Below are 19,989 nucleotides of genomic sequence, written 5' to 3' on the forward strand. Positions count from 1 at the left end.
GCGATTCGAGACTGTTGTTTTTGAGAAGTTTGCTTTGTAGGGAGGACACAAAAAAAAAGCTTAGGAAACTAAAATAACAAACAAGAGTTCCAAAAGCAAATGTGGTGTGTAAACAGTTCTCGGGGGTGCTGTGTGACTGGTTTTCACCCCTCAAACAACAACCCCATCTCTCCACAATTAGTGTGAGGTGAACGGGTTTAGACGGAGGGCTTACTGGGGGGGGGGGGGGGTATAAATTGGTGCAGTCCCCTCTTAAAATGGAGAGCCCCCCCCCCCCCCCCCCCCCTTCACCTCAAATGATAAACAACACACCTGAGCCCAACCGCAGGCAGTGATGGAGGCTTTAGCCAGGGAGGCGAGGAGAGGTAGGTGGAAGTGGATCCGAGCTTCTTTCTGAGGACGGGCCCACAAAGAATCCGCCAGTCACTATGAAGGGGCCCAAAGGCGTGTGATTATTAATTACCAATGGCTTCCCAGCCTTTGAAAAAGTCCGGGGGCCGCAGACATCAGATGTGCGGTAGGGCCAGAGGCGCGAAAGGCCTGTCATTACCGTCACAGAAACAATGCATCGAATTTGGCTGTCATGCATTTTTGCCTAATTGACTGTTTTGATGCAGGTTTTCTTTCTCCATTTTGTTTTTGATGGGGCACCGATGCCCCCCCCACCCCCCTAGTCTTGATGAGGAGAACTTGGTGGGCTTTCAGCTTCACCCAGCGAGAACCTTCCGGAGGTTCTTTGATGGCAAGAAAAAGCCACTGGAGACCTCAGGGGCCTCACTGGCCTCCATTTATGTATCGGCACCACAACGCCATTTTTGATTCCTGACAAGAAGCGAGCGAGGAGGAGAAGTAATGTGTGGATGGCGTACAGTGCGTGTAACTGAATGTATGTGCTATATGTAGTGTGTGTGTGTGGGGCTGCAGGGTGGTACTTTTGTGTGTGTGTGTGTGTGTGTGTGAGGCTGCAATGAAAAGGGGGAGGCCGGGGACCCACAAACCACTTGAGGGGTCTCCTAGTTTGCATAATTAACTGTTGACACTAACTGTGTTTAATGAAGGCCCATTGAAGTCGTGGGCCCTCTTACACAGCCAGCCCCTGGGAATGAGACAGAGGCTCCTCTGGCAAAGGTTAAAACAATGTGTCTGGTTAACTTCCGACAAACGCGGCGAAACGCCGTTACCCCACGGAACCACCCGGGATTTCCCAGACCTGAATTACCCCCAGATGTTTGGCTTTGGAGTCCCTCATTATTATTATTATTATTATTATTATTTATTTCATTTCTTTCCCCAACAGAATTTGCTCAATCACCAATTTTCTGTAATACACGAGCGAATTTCGAGTTGCTCAACAGTATCAGATGGCGTGATCTCAGAGCAATTTTGTGGACCCGGTTGCGTAAAAGGTTGTCAATAGCAATCGTGATTTCATCGTCTGTAATGTTTTTTGAAAGGCTGTTACTCACACAGGAAAAGGACAGGTCTTATTCCTGTCCTGGTTTTCTTTAGGTGTAGGTCCTGTAAGCACACTATTTGATCGATGTTGTTTGAAAGCAAAAATAAACTGTACCCATGCCGGAGCATTTTTGACCCGCCACCATGTTTTAAATTCAAGTCTACAGCACATGGCATGTACCTCTGAGATCACGCTTGCATTTCTACATGATGCATCTTGATTGCGTGATGTATAGGTCTATTATTAGAGAAGGGTGGCACCGGTCACTTTATGGCCACTCAAATGCCAGAAATCAAGTGAAAGCCGACAGTGTGTAGGTGTGTGTGGCTTCAGAGGGCTGTGCTCTGTTACTCCGTTGTGGGAAAACACACTTTTAAAACTGACAGACCACTTGGCGTACGACTGCGATCCCGTTTATACGGGCTTGTAAATAGTCTCATTCACTGCCTACTATTTCTGTGAAAGAACAAGTAGTAAGAATCTGAAATACTTGCACTGTATTTTGGATGATTGACGTTGTTGAGCTAAAAATGAAACTAGACAATTTGAACCCAACACGTTTTCGGAAAGTTTTTATGTGGTCTAGTTATACAGGTAATGAGAATGAGGTAGAATATGCCACTGTAACGGTTCAGACTTCACACACCTGTTCATACCAAAGCTCACCGTGGACACAGACTTTCTGTGTCCTTACAAAGTTCGGTGTGAATGCACATCGATGGTCTGATGTTTTGGCAGTGAAGGTCAACGTTGAATTGCGCCGGCTGAAGTCTAAAGCGGAGGCACGGTCCCAAAAGCCACCCCGGTGCCCTCCACACTAGTTGCATCGCCACACGCATGCTTGCTGTTCAGTAACTGTCTCAGTTCCCCACGCATTCTAGTGCCAGGTGTGAACAGGAATCTGCCTTGCGCGGCTCATCTGGATGCGAGACGTCGAGAACGTCTTCCTAGAGGACATACTGTGGCTGTTTCACCTCACTGTAGAACGGTGTATCTCTGTAGCACATGGCACATATTACGGAACGGATGTGCTCAATAACAAATAAACACATTTTTATCACAATTACTTGAGGGGAGATTTTACGACACGAGCAGTTTTTTGGGTTGCAATGAGGAGACAAAAGCCAGAGGTTGTCAAATGTCACAGCACTTATCCAGAATCCAGCCAATGTGTTATGACTAATTTCTCCTCATGCCTTAATGTCTAACAATACTCGAGGGTCGTGACGCTCCGCTTCCTGAAAGTGTCCCTCCGTTCCCTTCTCGGCGTCACCGTTTGTGGCACCCCATTAATGGCTTTTCCATTTTGTCGGTCTTTAAACGCCTCCGGAGGCCAATCTGCCCGTCCCAGTTTTGGGGTTTTCTCTCCACGTCTATGGTTTGTCACAGATTGCCAAAGAAAGCTTTCCACTCCCCCCCCCCCCCCCATTTTTTTTAAAAACCGGACACTTTGACATGTTCAACGAGGTCACCGGGGATGTTGTGAATGATCGACGCGTCCGGGCCTCGTTTGTGCGACGTGATGTGAGGAATAGCTCGCTCTGTTTTAAAGAATCAAAGATTCTCCGTATCCTGTGAGAATCCTTTGAAAAGGCTTTTCCAGTGTGTCGCCCCCGCTCATCAACCTAATTCTCGGCTACCGCACAATGTATAAAAACAGATTTATTGTTCGGTTGGTCCCCATCAGGTTTCTTTTTTGTCTCAAAGGGGCCTGGAAATAGTTGATGGGGAGGGGTCTTTCACATTTAATGACAATGTCCTTAAGCTGGAAACTTTCCCACACTTTCAGGGAGAATGTGGCCCTAAGATCTGTTTTTTTTTTTATTATCAAAAATTGCCGCCAATAGATAGATGCCGTATGAAAATGTGCCATAACTGATTATAAGTGGGACAAGTGCCCTCCCCGTCCACCCACCCTTTTTATGCCTATGAGATGGGGCACCCCCCCACCCCCCCTTGGTTCTTGCACACTGGTTTCAGGGCCTTCAAAAGGGGGCCCCTCGAGCTTTGATCCTCTACATGGGTGCAGGAAAAAAATCTTTTTGCCCTACTCTGTGCCCAGCAAACCAAAGTTCCACCGCTGCCGTATGCTAATGCAAGCCAAGCTAATCACCCTTCCTAGTTGCAAGATTTATATACCATAATGGCACCCAGTGGCGCCCCTCCCCCCCCCCCCCCCCCCCCTTCCCCCACAATTCGGTGGCCCCCTTATCTACCCTTTGGATGTCCCATGGTGCAAAGGTGTCTTATATCTTGTGAATGCAGCTGCCTTGCCACCACCTCAGCCTCTTGCTTTCTTCTACAGAAAGAGGGTAACGTGAAAACAGTCCCGTGGGTGGGCCCCCTTAATGCCCCCCCCCCCCCCCCCCCCCCCCCCATTCTCCGCCCTAATGTAAGTCTCCAAATGTCGCAACACACACAGGCGCTCCAAGGTAGGCTCCAGACAGATAAATGTGTCGGGGGTGGGGGGTCTGGAAAGCCGTGTCCCCTCGGCCCCCTCAGCATGTCTAGTAGACCTGCTGCTCAGGGTTACAATTGTCCCGTCAATATCTCACCCATCAAACCCCTTTCAACCTACTTTGAAAACACATCCACCTCCAGCCTGAACCACGTCGACGAGGGGACGTTCACACGTTCGTAACAACAACAGCGTACGTTGTAAGCCGTAGGGAAACATTGCTCAACCCTCCTCTGCACCTCTGAACGGGACAAACATGGAGCCTGTGCAGGGCTGGCCGGGCCACTCCAGAGCTCTTGGATCCGTCCCAGCTTCTCCTCAGGTGAACTCTATTCAGGCTTGTTGAGATGGAGAGTGTTGGGGGGGGGGGGGGGGTTGTTCTTTTCAATAAAAGGGCATTAACTCAAAGGAAAATCTGTCTTTGTTCAACTAACTGTGAGTTGTAGGAAGGTACCGTTTAGCTCAGTTATGACACACTCCGATCTGTCCAACAGCATTTTTGGGGGTTTGAGCAAACGTCATTTTTATTACAAGCTTCAGAGTTATTGAAGCTGTAAAAACATTCAAAAGGGCAGATTTAGTTGTTCCGCTTCCTTTCGATGATGTAATTGTTACTCCTACAGTTTGCAGTCTTTTTTTGGGGCCTCTCAAGCACTAGTTTGTCCCCGAGGTAGTCGGTATGAATCAGTACACGTCCTCCTATACACACGCTCGGAGGGTGTGGGTGGCGCACGTTTGCTTTGACCTGACAGATGGCAACTTTTGTATAAAACGGGCAGGTATCACACCCTACCAATAATGTAAAGATCATTAAACCAGGACACATTTGGATGCTCCTAAAACCGGTACATATCTACCGGAAAATGTATTTTGTAGTCCACTTTTTACTTTTATACTTTACATCGACAAAGTTGTGTATGCACATAATGGAATTAATGAAGGAGGTGGACCATCCTCACTAACACATGTACAGCACGGAGATAAACAACATGTCAATCAAGCCTGTTAAATCACACTTGCACCTAGCACCCTCCATCTTTGGTCTGATTATTTCACTCCTACATGCTATACTTAAGTGTTATGCTATTCTAATATAATCCACTGCGTATTGCATTTGACAATTAACACGAACTGTAATGGGGGATTGTTGTTTAGCACCCAAAGATACTGTGGGTAACCTGCAGTGATAGAGGACCGTACTGTCATTGCATTCCAGAAATAAATGGATGTTATTCTCCAGGCATATAGAGGTCAAAGTCATAGGAACGGCGCACCGCGTTGACTCTGTACGCGTCTGTACGCCCATGTGAACCACAGCAGCGGGCACTTACTGCCACGTCCAGATGGTGCTGGAAACAAACAGGGGGCCAACGCCGTAGGACCCCTCAATAGGACCGTCTAGACTGGTCCCTGACCAGACAGATACAGTCTCCCATCAAATTAGCATTTGTCAGATTTATGTTAATGGTCCGCAACAGTCTTCCTGTCAGTGACATCGAGATTTACAGCACTGACACCCCCCACCCACCCCCGCCGCCACACAAATACACCATCCTGAGCGCTTCCCTTTTAACCCACTCTCTCCTGCAAATGGGCCCTCCCCTACCCTTCAACCACCCCCCCCCTCCTCCATCCTTCATTTCTTAGCCCTAGCGCGTTGCTACTGAACAACTCTTGCCTCGTCTAAAGGCAACCTGTGTGTGTGTGTGTGTGTGAGAGAACGTACGTCAGGGAGGTTTGTAAGAAGGCTGAGGCCATTGAAGTGCCCCAGTCTCCTCTAAAAAGCAAAAAAAAAAAAAAAAAAGACCCACTCGGGGTGGCAAAACCACCCAAGCCCCCTCTGCCTCCCTAACAATGGGTCGTGTCAGGGTTTCCTGTTAATCCTCTGTGATGGAGCTTGAGTGTTTTTTCGGGGTGAAGGGTTGGGGATGAGTGTGAGGTGGTGGTTGCATAGAAGCTTGGGGGGGGTTGGGGGGCGTGTTGGGTCGGCGTAGTTTGGGGAGCGACACAGAGATACTGAGTGGTCGAGAGTTGAGGAGGGGTGAGAAGCAGAGGGGAAGACGGGATACATGGTGGCGGCGGAGTGCGAGGTGGAGGACAGAGAGGGAGAGAGAGAGCCCCACGCATGCGGATTAGCGTCTCTCCCCCCCCCCCCCCCTTTCATGTCGTCCTTTTTTCGGGTGGTAACCCGATCCCCAGGCCCTAGCACCAGTGAGCCCAGTGGGAAAGGCCTCCAGACAGATATCCCGTCCATTCTCAGCTCAAATGTTTTTCCAAGGCGCTCCTCCGCCTTTGATCTGGCCTCCTCCTCGACCACGCGGGGTCACGAGCTGCCATGTCGGGCCAAACGCTGGAGAAGGGGACGAGAAGGGGAGCGGGGGTTGTTGTTGCCCTGCAGTCTAGACCTGTCTTAGTTGTCTCTTAAAAAGTGGACTTTACGCCCCAGACGGTCAGTTGGTCACATCGCCCTCAGTCAGGCAGTCGGTTGAAACTCCACCTTGCACCCCATGTCTCCTAAATACCAGGCGGTGCTCAGCTGTTTTCCAGTTTGTGTTGGGAACACTGTGTTCACTGTGACGAGGCCGATTCCTGTGGAAGCGTTTCTGGATGTCCTCCTTCCTCTGTTTCTCATGTTAATGAAGAAAGCAAGAAAGAATCTGATTCAGCCGACCACAAATGCAATATGTCAACAGTCATTTAGCTTGTTTTGTTTTGATTTTAATTTAGATTTTGTTTTGTTCGAAAACCATTTAAAGTTATTTTTTGTCTCTAGTAGATCAGGAGATTCAGTTACAGTAACTTAAGTTGCCGCAATGCATTGCTTTTCCTTTTGCAAAGCATTAGATTGCAGTGCGGCCCAGCAGAAAGCTTGGGGGCGCTCTAACTTCACTCTACGGCTTTCTGCGCGCGTGTGTGTGTGTGCGTTCGTGCATGTTTGTGTGTTCCAGCATGTCTCCTTGTCCAGACACCTTAGCGTCAGGGCAACAGTGTTGGAGCTCTGAAACGAGGGCCAGACAGACAGAAGTGGGATGAATGAATTGGGTGGCGGGGGGTGATCGGAGAGAGAGAGAGAGAGACGGAGAGGATGTTGCTTCAGAATAAGGGGATGATATGCCTGCAAAACAGTGCCAAGCAAATCAGCGTACACACACACACACACAACACACAATGTTGTGGGTTGTTTTGTCGACTTAAGTAAGACACGGTCTGCTTCACCAGACGGGACGTTGAGCCGGTGCAGACTGGGTCATCTTCATTATCGCTGCCCGACTGTCATTTCCATGCGATATCGCGCTGAAGTCAACAGGAGACACTTTCAACATTCACTGCATCAAAAACATGCCACACAACTGGATGTGCATTGTCGAGGCACGGAATGGGAGTGAAGCGCATCCCCCAAATGTCCCAGTTGTCTGTCTGTCTGTCTCTGTCTATGTCTCTGTCTCTGTCTCTGTCTCTGTCTCTGTCTCTCTCTCTCTCTCTCTCTCTCTCTCTCTCTCTCTCTCTCTCTCTCTCTCTCTCTCTCTCTCTCTCTCTCTCTCTCTCTCTCTCTCTCTCTCTCTCTCTCTCTCTCTCTACCTCACCTCACCTCACCTCACCTCACCTATCGCCTCGTGTGCGCCCCCCGGGGGGGATTGTGCGAGGAGAGCAGCAATGGCGGCGGTTAGGAGGTTGGTGGAGTAGGCATTATCAAAAACATCAGGGGGCCTTGATGTACCGGAGTTCTTGCTCCGAAATATGCATCTCGTTATGGAGCAGAAATAAAGGCTGGCGAGCGGAAACCTCAGGCCCGAAGCGCGGTGCAGAGTGCAGCTAGCGGCCGTGTGTACACACTGTACCGAGCCACACTGTGTCCCACCGTGCACCCCCTGCCCCCTGCTTCAAAGCGGCACATAATAACAACAACTGAGGGGTGCGAGGATGGAGAAGATGAATGAGGATGAATGAATGTGCCCCTTCCACCCCCACCCACCTTCCACCCCCTTCCCTCCCTGCTCCCCCTCTACCCTTCCTTCCATCCCCTGACGGGACTGCCCCCCAGTTTGCAGGCACCGTGTTATGACTGTGGCCCGGTGTGTATTACACACATATCTGTTAGCGCCGCTCCTCCGTCGGGACGCCCATATAAAGTACTGTCATTTTCAAAAGGTCAGGAGTGAGCCATGCACACAAGTGTTGTCCCGACACTTGGTCTGGAAAAATTTTAAAAAAAATGAGCCGCTTGCCCGTCCATGTCCTTCTGTCTGCGGTGACGATGACTCCCAGAGCTAAGTGTCTCGGATGTCCTTTCCTTTTTTCTCCTCCTATTTCCTTCACTAGCCCCACTGGAAATCAAGATGCCCCAGCTTGTGTAAATTGGCAGCCAGGGAGGAAGTCATGTTTTTTTGGTGTGCCCAGCGATTGGAAATGCCAGGAGGCAAATGTGATACCGCCGTTTTTAACGGGCATTATTACCCTCATTAACGCCATCGCTGGGCCAAGTGCAAACAGTTCAAGCGTATCGGTTGAAGTGTAACCTACCTTTCAAGAGGAAGTGTGCCGCGCCACGGGCACGTTGAGCAAGGACACGGTCCTCTGCCCCCCCCCCCAGTTCATGTGTAGGCCTTATGTGCTGTTGGAGGTTTTCACTGGCAGTAATGATGCCGATGAGAGAAGTCAATCACTGATGACCACTGGGGAGTAGAAGTATTTCCTTGAATACCTTTGCCGGTCAACTTTTCCCCCATAGTTTTTGACATACACGTTGTATTCTGTCTGCTTGCTCCAGGACTCAATACTATTTCATTTATATATTTTTTTTTTTATGACCATTGGTTCGAATGGGAAAATTCATGTCTTGTTCATAATTGTTGTTACATTTCTCATATTTGGTATTTTTTAGATATGTTTAAATAAGTTTGGACAGTGGTGGGCCGTCAGGGCCAGCAAGGCCTTCTCTGCTGCCCTAAACAGAATCACAAAGTTATAGCTATTTTATACATGTATTATAATTTATAAAAATATTTTTCCCCATCTTATTTTCTCATTGCACAGCTACTGTCTTCCTCAGTTGCTCTGCTTCCAGTGCAGCTTGTTTTAAGTAGAGCTTTTATCCAATCAGATTTCACCTCTGTGTCTCTAGGTAAGAACAGAGGCCCGAGGCCTGCAGACTCACAAGTGCATCCATGTGCAGTTTAAGTGAATGGGGACGATATTGTTGATTGTCATAGTCTTCAACCAATCAGATCTTTAGTTTGACATGTTGGGCGTATTCTTTGACGTGCCAGAGCCTGCTAGCTGGCCTACAAGTACGTCAGCATTAACGGGCAGCTCAGTTTTAAGGTTCAGCACTGCAGTAAGGTACAGCGTGTGCTGTGATTGGTCAGTGGGCGAGCACGTGCCTATTGTGAAACAAAACTTATAGTAGCCATCAGAGGCTTAGTCGGAGTAGTAAGAGTTCAAATTGAAAGATATGGAAGAAATTCTGAAATTTTTTGCATTTTGCTTGGTGTAGATTTTCTATTTTTTTTTTACCTAGCTTTGTTCTTTTAACACTCAATGGCTGAAGGAGGAGAAACGCACTAGTATTATTCAAACGTATTGTTCGGTTCGTAATCATCGTACTGAACGGTTTAATACGAATACGTGTATTGTCACCCCTAGAAACAAATAACCGTAGGCTGCGTGTCATAATGAGATTATTAGGTGGTGTTTCAGCTGCAGGACAGCACTGAAGGCCCAGGTATAAAATGCACGGCCCGCCACTGAGTTTGGATAATCAAATACCTAAATTTGCTATACTTTGTGATGATCCCAAAAGAAGGCAAACCTTTTCCGGCCAAGACATTGGATTCATCGTTGGGGGAGGCTGTGGTTAAGGAGATCCCCGGCTCATCCAGTCCGCATGTGGAAGTGTCCATGGGCAACATGCTCAACTCCCAAATAGCTCCCAAAGAACAATGAATGTATGTGTCGAATAGGTGAATGTTCAGATGCTTTACAGCACTATTACTATTTATATATGTTCCCAAGCAAAAAAACATAAAAAAATCAAACCTGCACCTTCACGCAGCATATCATTCTTCGAAAACCAAAATAGCATTCAGCAGTAATATTGGTAGACCACATGCTGCATGTATCCTTTGACGTGTTTAGCAGCTATGTCACAACCGAAGCGAGGAAGAAAACCGCAGCATAGAAACTTGTGTGAGCTTGTCGGGGCACCTCAATTTGGGAACATGCTGTCATGCCGCTGGCCATTTTTCCCTTCCCTGTGGTGTCTCGGCAGTAGCCGGGTGAGTACGGGAGTGAAACACGAACCGGGCTGCTGCTGCTGCGGCGGCAGCGGCTTCCCTCTAACCCACATTTATTACCTCTAAAAATACAAAGTGGTTTGCTAAAAAAGAGCCTGGCTCCCATTCAGTCCAACTACGTCAGGTGATTTGTATTTATATTTTTGCAGTAGTGATGGGTTCCGACTCAACGACAGAACAGTTTTTCTTCCAAATTGTTCAACTCCAACCGAACCCCTCAGCTTGCAGTGGCTGAAAAACCTGCTTGATATTTCTTTGTTTATGCAGCACGTCATTCCACGGATATCATGCGTCGGTATGCAATACGGCAGTGTTGGTTAGGCCTCATGTGTTGGGTGTGACTTTAAGCATACCACACACATGCAGCCTGGGAAAAGATTGGAGAAAAAGGAACTGCTGTATTTCTTTCCCTTTACCACTAGCTTCGCCTCCCCCGTCATTTACACGAGGCTAAATGCTACTAAGTTATAGTTATGGACCTGACCTGTCCTTACACAAGCACAGGTAGACCTGCAGCAGTGCCTTCAGCTTCTGTTCTTGTGTGCTTGAGCTCTGGTCCTCTGCCAGGAGGCCCAGTTATGTCACCCATTAAATATCCTGATGTATGTTTTTTTCAAGCAGCCTGGCTGTCTTCGGTGGTATATAAATATATATACGGCACTGTTATTTACATAAAGCCTAGCTAATCAACTTTCACAACAACAGTGAGGTAATGTCTCGGCAGGTCTCTCGGGGAAGTCGCAATTAAAACATGTCCAATCCCATAAGAGGCAATCGGGGCCAATCGATAAAGTCCAGGACTTTTTATGGACAGCCTTTTGGCGAGGATCTGCAAGGTTTTATTTGTTTAGTCTCAAACGATGTTTGAATGCACAGGTGGGCTCATAGTAGCAGTTAGATAGTAGCCTCAACAAACGAGCAAGAAAAGCTGATAAGTCTCCGTGAGCACATTTATTTTTTTTGCGCGACAGCACATGTGCGAATATCTTTTTAAACTTCCGGCTTTGTGATTTGCGGCATTGGGCGAACAAGTCACTCAAAACAACATTTTAGGAACAGTTGACCGCATACTTCAGAACTCAATTTCCAGTTCTAATCACAGCCGTCGATCTGGATGCCTCTGAGATCCACGGAGGCGGTCATCACGGGCCGGTCTCGTCCAAGCCCTCGGTCTCGGTGACGGGAAAGGGGCGTGTCTCAAGGTGATGAAAGGCCTTCAGACCGATTCTTTTTTTCTTTCCTGTGAGCCTTTTGACCGAACGCTCCTCGTCAATCTGGTGCTGTCAAAGAGAGCCAGAGGTGGGGAGCTCCCGTCTCGCTCTCACGCGGGTGGGGGGTGGGGGGGGATTGGGGGCCCCCACTGTGTACACAGGGACGCCAGGGGTCAGGCCCCGGATGCTTCTTTTGTGAAATCCGCACTGTACGTGGAGGGAGAGGTGGCGGCGAGAGCCTTCCCGTTTGTCTGCTCCCACAGTTTTTATTTTTTATTTTTTGTCATGTTCTCATGTCTCGTGATAATTCGATAAGGGAGGGTGAATAAATATATAGATACTCCGGTTCTTCCATCTACAATCCCCCGTGTGTCCTCTGATAGATCCCACCTTCAAATCTTTCCGCGCCGCTTCAGAGGGAAAGCAAGAAGGAGAATAAGAATGACCTCATCAGACCAGGTTTTTACACGTGGCCCCCTCCCCATCTGACGTGCGTGTGTTTCTGATCTCACCGGTCTCCTGGAGGAGGAGAATGTTTCCTGTTTGAGCCGACCTGGCGGGTTCACCCAGGAGTCGGGGAGGTCGGGTTGCTCAGCTGACGTCTGGTTCTGCTGAAGCGGGTTCCCCCCACATTGCCATCAAACGGCAGCCCCGTTTCGGCATGGCTCTGAAAACTGACCCTGGTGGTCACGAACGTCTGGGGGCAGCGCTTGAGAAGCGCCTCCCTCGTCGCCCGCCGAGTAAGAAGTCTTGTTCATTTCGCTTCGTTACCCCTCCAGATGAGATGTGGTCTTGTACTACACCTAAACCTTGAACATATGCCAAAGATACGTGAACGTTAGTATACAATATTTGTCTACCCCCCCTCATTTGTTTATATCTGCTTCTTCCCACTGAGGTACAACTTTTAATGGCGTGCCCAAGCACACCTGGTAAAATGCGGACGCGTCGCAGTCCGTGTACTCGTTCTTTGGATTGAACAGAGTCGCACTGTGTTGAACAGGGTCGTCCCCCCGACAAGAGCAGTAACCAATCCTCCGTGTTGATGTTCTTCCACCTGAAATCTGATATTGTAGATGAGAGAGAGAGTGTGTGTGTGTGTGTGTGTGTTGTGTGTGTCTGCCCTGCCTTGTCCAGACTGGTTCCTGTCTTGCTAATAAAAGAGATCTCATTTTAGTTTGGTGCACTGATCTCTCCGCACAAGTTTTTAAAGATCTCATTCACGGTTCACACCGCATTTGCCCCTTAATGTCTCACAGCAGGCCCTCAGTCCCAGGCCGTGATTCATGGAGTGACAGGTCTGCCGCCACAAGGGCCCAGTTAGACGGGGTCCACATGCGCGCACACACACACACCGACACTGCAGACAAAAACATGTTGCACCAGTTGCACAATCCTATTCCCTTCGACGTCTTTCTTTTTTTTTTGTCATGGAGACTTTTAACGCATTAGAAATCGTGAAAGTAAAGCATCTTGTGGTTTTAATCTTTGTCATTCCTCTGTCCCTTTTTTCTTCTTTCTTTAAAAAAAAAAAAAAAAACTTTTCTGGTGAAATGTTGTTAAACATTTTGCTCCTCTTACATCAATCTCGAAGTGTTTATAAACCATGCAGTTGGGTTACCGTGGAACAAAAGGCCGAATCCTAGCCACCCTCCCACGTGCACAGGTACCCTTTCTCTTCTGTTTCCCAATCAATTCACTGTTTGTTTTTTCCGTCTTAGTGTTTCCGGGCACTGTGCTGTAAAGGACCACCGCCGCCGAGACCAGAGTACGATGTGGTGTGCATCGGCCTGACGGGCGCCGGGAAGACCAGCCTGCTCTCACGGCTCTGCAGCGAGGGCAGCGACGCCATCGTTCCGACAACAGGTATTGTCGACGCAACGCGTGGATCAGCAAGAGAGACGGCATTGTTGTTGTTTTTCACAGAGTAAAAAACATGCACTTAAATAGAAGCATGCGCTCTCCACACATTTCCCCCATCTACCTTCCTTCATATGTGTTTGTGACAGCTTCCGAAGTGCTTTCAAGTTTCAAAAACACGCTGTCCTCCCCATTAGGATCGCAGATACGTAGATAACGCTGTCCAGGTTTCGCAGTCTCTCCAACAGGGGGAAGCATGTCTTTTGGGCGCCGTCTTCCAGATTCCCAGCGCTCACGCCCGAAACGCTCTGCTGTTTCTCAGCGGGCCTTTGCCGGTGCCGCTTTCTTCTAGTCAAGTGGGGGGGCCAGTGTGTTAAGTATGTCCAGAGGAAGAGGCTTTAGGGTCAGCACAGCACTCGCTCTCGCTTTCCCCATCGGCAACGCTCTCCCTCAAGGACACCTCCCCTGGCTTTGTCAGCTTTGAGCGGTTGCAGGAGGAGTCCCGTTTTGGATTTAATCATTGCGCACTTTTGCCAGTAGAGGCTAAAAATACAAAAGCGCTACCTGTAACCCGTCAGTGGGCCTCAGTGGTCTGCCGCTGAGCAGGACTTAATGGATCAAAAACATGTTGATTACTCATCGCAGCAGAGAATTATTTTAGCCCACTTCTCTGAAATGAGATTTATCTGTCAGCACTGTCTGCGTCTGCCAACATCCACGGAGAGAGATGATGAACAACGAGGGGGGAAGTCTCCTGCGGTCCCCCCCCCCCCCCCCCCCCACTCCTTATTTCATGGTTTTGCGCTGTCGTAATGTGCTTAAAAACCACATTTAGCAGATAATTCAGATGTTTTAGTCAAATCATAATCGGTTGTCTGTCCCATCTCTCCTCCTGTTTGTGAACGTTTCCAGGAAACAAATTCCCAGCGAGACAGTTTGGAGCATAATTTGTGCATCATTAAATCTCTTTCCTCCAGCGGGTTTCTTTACTATTTCCCACCGCATGCAACCACAGAAACAAACCACGTAATACGTGGTAGCACTTTAGCTCTATCCTTCTCCAACTCCCAACACAGAACAAAACACTTTTTGTTTTTCTGTTTTGCTAAGCCGGGACCACACAAAGCACTCTTTTCTTTCGCTTTCACAACACAAATATGTTGTCAGTCCTCCTGCGTGTTCACCAGCTGGTGGTTTTGAAGGAAAAAAAAAGGTACACCAGATATCCGGGGGGAACTGCAAGTCCGATTTCTTTGAGCTATGTTTTCCACTAATGAAAAGCAAGCCAGCCGACAAGTCGATTCTCATGACTCTCAACATGTGCCGTCCACACACAAACACAATTTCTTTATGTCACCGCAACAACGGCTTTTCATTTGTCTCCCCTCAGGTTTCAGCATCAAAGCAGTGCCATTTCCAAACGCCATCCTGAATGTAAAAGAACTCGGAGGTAAGATGCCCAGCCCCAGCCTGCAACGCTTTCAGAATTTAATATGACGAAGTTCCTCCTTTGTCGTGTAAGTCTGTGAGGTGAAATATATATCGACCAAACAATAGACTGAATATAAGAAGTGGACGTAGTCCTCGTGACGTCACCCATCGGTTTGTAGACTGACGATTCAAAGCCTCGAGGTCGCCGATTTCGCCGTCGCCATTTTGGATTACGGCTGTCGACATTTTAGCTGTTTGGCAACCAGTGAATGGAAGTTACCATATTTGGAATGCGGAGGAGTGACGTAGAGACGCTGTATACAGCTCTGGTAGCTGCATCGACCTGTCAATCACAGTAAGCCCGCCCTAAAGCATACTCTGCTTTATGGTCTATTTGACTCTAAATGGACCATAATTTACTAAATGAACATCATGTTGTATTGAAGAAGACTTGAAACTAGAGATTGAGACCATAAACTCATGTTTACAATGTTTACTGATGTAATAAATCAAGAGAGAAGTAGAGTCATTTTCTCATAGACTTCTATACAACCAGAGGAGTCGCCCCCTGATGGTCAGTAGAGAGAATGCAGCTTTAAAGACACTTCTGTACTGGCTTCACTCGGCAGAACCAGAGGTTTGCGCCTGTACCCAACCTAGACGTTAGCATGTTCAACTAAAACTTCAATTAAAAAACACAATGCAACATAACAACAACTCGCAATGGAATAATTATTTAAAAGCAGTCGCAAGTAGAGAAGACTGAGTTGCTGTTTATTTGCAGCTTAACATATTAGGATATAAAAGGCATTTATTTCATTTTTACACTAAGAAATCAAATTTATCTTTTTCTGCAGTCATGAAAGTTTCAGTACCTCTCCAGGTAAAGTAGCATTATTATACGATTTGATTTAATTTATTTCATTAGTTTGTTGCTACCTTATCGTCACTGTGTTCTATCTCCCAGTATGTGGGTGGCGTGTTTTGATCCTCTATTAGCAAAGCAAAATCAGGAAACCTAAATTACACAATACAGACGTGCAGCATAAAAACATGTTTTTCATTCAGATAAACAAAGCTTGTCCTGTTATCATCTCATCTGTCGATATTAACTGTGTACACCAGGGATGCAGAAGCATGTTTTTTTTGTTGTTTTTTTACCTCCGGTAGCATCACACCTTTCGGTCACGGACGTCAGACCTTGTTAGTGTGTTCTGAAGTGGCCCGCTCAATCTGCACCCTGTTATTCCTGGAAACGCACAGCACTCGAGGAAGCCGTTTAATAAGCACAGACGAGAGAGATGTCGGGGTGGACGTACGTAAACAGAGCGAATGCAGCGGGGAGGCTTCCAGTCCTTTAAAGGGAGTCGTTGGAAGAGGGATTTTAATCAGCGCTGTCCCGTCTCCCCCTCCAGCAGCTCAGCGACACAAGAAAAGAAAAAAAGAAAACAGTATTGTGTTGTTGAGGGTGAAAGTAATTTATGTTGTTTTCCGCGCACCATATAGGCACATGACAGGTGCGGTGCATGTTTTTGAAGGGTCACCCATCCCAGCCTCTTGAAAAGATGAAAAAAACACACACAGACACACACACACACACACACACACACACACACACACACACAAAGAGGCACCGGGGGACCACCAACGAGGGTGCTACCAAATTTGGACAGAGCGCATTAGGGGGGGTTTCAAAAGAGTTTTTTTTTTCTGGATTCAAAGCCGGTCTGGTGAGACATTATTGTGGTTGGAAAAACACTGGTCCCACGGATGACGCGTTTGATTTAGATAAGTTAGTATTGGCTGTAAACAACAGCAAAGGATGATGAAATCTGTTGGTTTTTCTTCACTGTTTGCCCACACACACACACACACACACACACACACACACACACTCCCCCTGCTTGGACCATCACTCCCCTGCTCCTTTTTTCTTGTAAATACACAGAGCAAAATAATTTGTGCAATTCGTGGTGCCGTCTGTTATGGACCGGTTTGACGTGGTGAAAACAAGAACGCGATGCTTCTCCTTTTTTATTTAGAGCACAGTATCAGATTGGGTCGCCACCTACGGTGAAGTACTGATATATTTGGTTTGGTTTGAGCGGAAATGACGTAAATGCGGAGTCGGTGCTCTTGCGTAATGTCCTGCCGGTCAGTTTTCACAATCGGCTCTCTTAAATCGTTTTCTGATTAAAGCAGCTGCTTTTTCTGCACCGTTTGTAACTTACTCAATGCTTCTGTCAGCATTCTTTTTTTTCTTTTTCTTCTCTCCTCCCCTTTTCCCCCTATTGCTTTAATACAAGCAAACATACCCGGTCCAGCTTTATGTTATTTTGCACTGCATCGATGATGCAGAAAAATGATACAAGATGTGACGCACAGACGTCTGTATGGATTCGTGACACCCCCACCTCCCAAAAATGAACTTGTTTTACACAATACTCATGTGGCTTGTTCTCTTCACTCAGCCTTGACTAAACCAAGGGAAGAACGCTCGTTGAGAAGCTTGAAGAAGTGAAGCACTTCCCATCTACTTCCTTCCTTCCTGTCCCACCGAAAAAGCCCATTGAATGTCAATGAGCTATTCTCCCTTTACAGTCTGAGACGTCGGGTCGGATAAACCATTTAAGGCACAAAACGCTTGTAAGATGGCTATTTTCCATTAATTTGCTCCGCTTGGTGAAGCATTTAAAAGTCATGAATTGCTTCCTCACTTTTGATATGGAGTTATTCCATCCTTGCGGTTTGCTTGGCAGTGCGAGTCTGATTATTTATGTGTAGTTTATATATAATTAATTATAAATGCATAGATAAATACAGGCTGATGTTTGTTTACCTTTGGTTCGATGATCATGTGATGGGGGACGAATCATTGAAGGAGCACAGACTGAATATAAGAAGTTTGTCGTAGTTATCGTGATGTCACTCATTGGTTTGGTGGAAAACCATTTTGAAGCCTCGACTTTGCCGTCGCCATCTTGGATTACGACCGTCGCCATGTTGTTTTTTTCACAACCAATGAACGGACCAAATACCATATTTGCCGAGGAGTGACTAGATACGTCGTATACAGCTCTGGTAACGGCAGCAACCTGTCAATCACAGTAAGCCCGCCCTAAAGCATACCCTGCTTTATGGTCTATTTGACTCTAAATGGATCATAATTTACTAAATGAACATCATGCTGTATTGAAGAAGACTTGAAACTAGAGATTGAGACCATAAACTCATGTTTACAATGTTTACTGCGTCATTGTTTTTAAAACTGCCCGTCCAGACTAAAACTCAACCCGGGAGGTTTCAATCCTAAATGGCGCCAGCAGCGTTTTTCAAACGTCTTCGTTTTAGGGGTCGTAAAGCGTTGAGGTAGTGTGGACGCTAGGTGTAAACGTAGCAACGGTTAGCTAACGTAGCACTGGGAGTCATCTTAAGAGCCAGGTCTTATTCTAAAGATGCAGGCTCTGAACCCTGAACACTCGTGTCGTGTGGCCAGATTGTCACAAGTGCAAACTGTCTTTTTTAAACCAGAGACACAAAGCAGCTTATGATGTTTGGTGGCTGCAGCGATCCAGACCGGGCTACATGTTTGTCTCATGCATTCGTCATCGAGGTCCCTGCTGTCTTGTTTTCGTTTTGTTCTCCTCTGGTTGCTGTTGTTTGTTCCTCTTCCGGATCGTGCCATTATTTGTTCTCTTTGCAATCTTTACTCCAGTCAAGCTGTCCTTGTTTAATGATTTGAACACATTACATAGCCGTCTCTGCCGGACATTCGTTACCAGGCAGGACTTGTCCCTCAGTGTTTACATGCCTGTGTATAACTGAGTTATTGTCAGCCGTTTCTTAGTGACAATGTAAGCGAGAAACCCAGTTCCCTTAATTCGAGTAAAGGATTAAGAAAAACCCAGTTAAAACCATTTAGATCCTTTAGTATCTCTGTGACAGCGATGTGGTAGGATGAAAGTACAGAAATAATTCAAACCCAAAGTCCAACCCAAGCTTAGGCTGAAATAAATAAGTCTAAATAAATCGGTGTCCACAGCTGAACGGCAGACTATTTGAGAAACAAAACAGAAATCCGACATGTGCACGCTAAAGGACAGAGTGTGTGTGGTCTTGCACCAGAGTCTGTCCTCTGTCAGAGAAGTCAACTCCCTGCAACACGAAAAAAACATTCACGTATCACTGATGCTTTTTAGAATAAATCCACCTTGTTTTTAGAAATACGGTCATACGGAAACATGGTGGAACGTGGAGAATCATCTCGGGCTCTACCACAGCCACCTATCATAACACGAGACGCGAGTCCTCACCTCGTATTCCTTAGTTAGATGTGATCAGAAAATGCAGTGAGAAACAAATAGATACCCAGATAGAACTGTGTGATTTTCATGTTTATTTGATCAGCATGCAGAGCTCTTTGTACTCATGTGAATAAAGTGCAATAACGTCTTTTAAGTAGGTCAACATTGAGTATTTTGCATCTGGCCATCTTAAGTCTGGCAGATGTTTGCTACCCAGCTGGTGCCAGGTACGGGGATTAGGTGGGAAAGGCTCCTCCGGGGACACGGGGGAGGAATCTATCAAGTGTGTGTGTGTGTGTGTGTGTGTGTGTGTACACGTCTGTACAGTGACATGACGTCAAGTCTAGACGGGCCATTTCACAGTGTGCATTCATGCCACACAACGACAGCTGATGAAGAAGTGGTGCTAATATTCACCACTCGTTGCTGTTGAGGCTTTTTTTGAGTGGTAGATATTTGCACATGCCGTGTCCTTTAATCAGTGTTTGTCACTCTCTATATCTATATATTCCAGTATTCTGGAATTCCGACAATTTATAGTGAAAGCTTTGTTTTAATTAGCCAACTTAAAGGTTTATGTGATACGGCCTGTCAATCACAAGTTAGCAGCGCCCTCAAGAATATATCCTGCTTTATCGTCAATTTGACTCTAAATGGGGGAGGTGGAGGTAATAAATCAAGTGAGAAGTCTATACAATCTGACTTCTTTTTGCAACCAGAGGAGTCGCCGCCTGATGGCCATTAGGAAGAGTGCAAGTTTAAGGCACTTCCGCAATCGGCTTCACTTTTCAGAACCGGAAGTTGCCGCCTGTAGAGATTTGTGTAAATTTGAACGCATGTGGAACCCATGTTACCATCCACCATTAGGCCTACACATACGGAGAACATCACGGAACATTTACCAGTTGTCTGTGACCACCAACAGGCAAAGACAGCACGTGAGCACGTCCCACTACACCGCAGTCATGGCAGACCC

General features: G+C 47.0%; 1 protein-coding gene and 1 long non-coding RNA gene across 4 annotated transcripts in view; both read left to right on the forward strand.

The window, feature by feature from the left end:
- LOC142957301 (ADP-ribosylation factor-like protein 15) overlaps window positions 1-19,989 on the forward strand; it is a 104,868-nt gene that overhangs the window by 29,585 nt on the left and 55,294 nt on the right. For all 3 annotated transcript variants that reach the window (XM_076099017.1, XM_076099018.1, XM_076099019.1), the window contains 2 exons: window positions 13,140-13,284; window positions 14,669-14,728. In XM_076099017.1, coding sequence (XP_075955132.1) covers window positions 13,140-13,284; window positions 14,669-14,728 — 205 coding nt within the window. The remainder of the gene's footprint in view (window positions 1-13,139; window positions 13,285-14,668; window positions 14,729-19,989) is intronic.
- LOC142957302 (uncharacterized) lies at window positions 14,735-16,158 on the forward strand. Its single transcript, XR_012956097.1, has 2 exons — window positions 14,735-15,064; window positions 15,880-16,158. It is a non-coding gene; the product is annotated as an uncharacterized LOC142957302 (long non-coding RNA).

Source organism: Anarhichas minor, unplaced genomic scaffold, assembly GCF_050575085.1.
Source record: "Anarhichas minor isolate MPS153535 unplaced genomic scaffold, ASM5057508v1 ptg000025l, whole genome shotgun sequence".
NCBI lineage: Eukaryota > Metazoa > Chordata > Actinopteri > Perciformes > Anarhichadidae > Anarhichas > Anarhichas minor.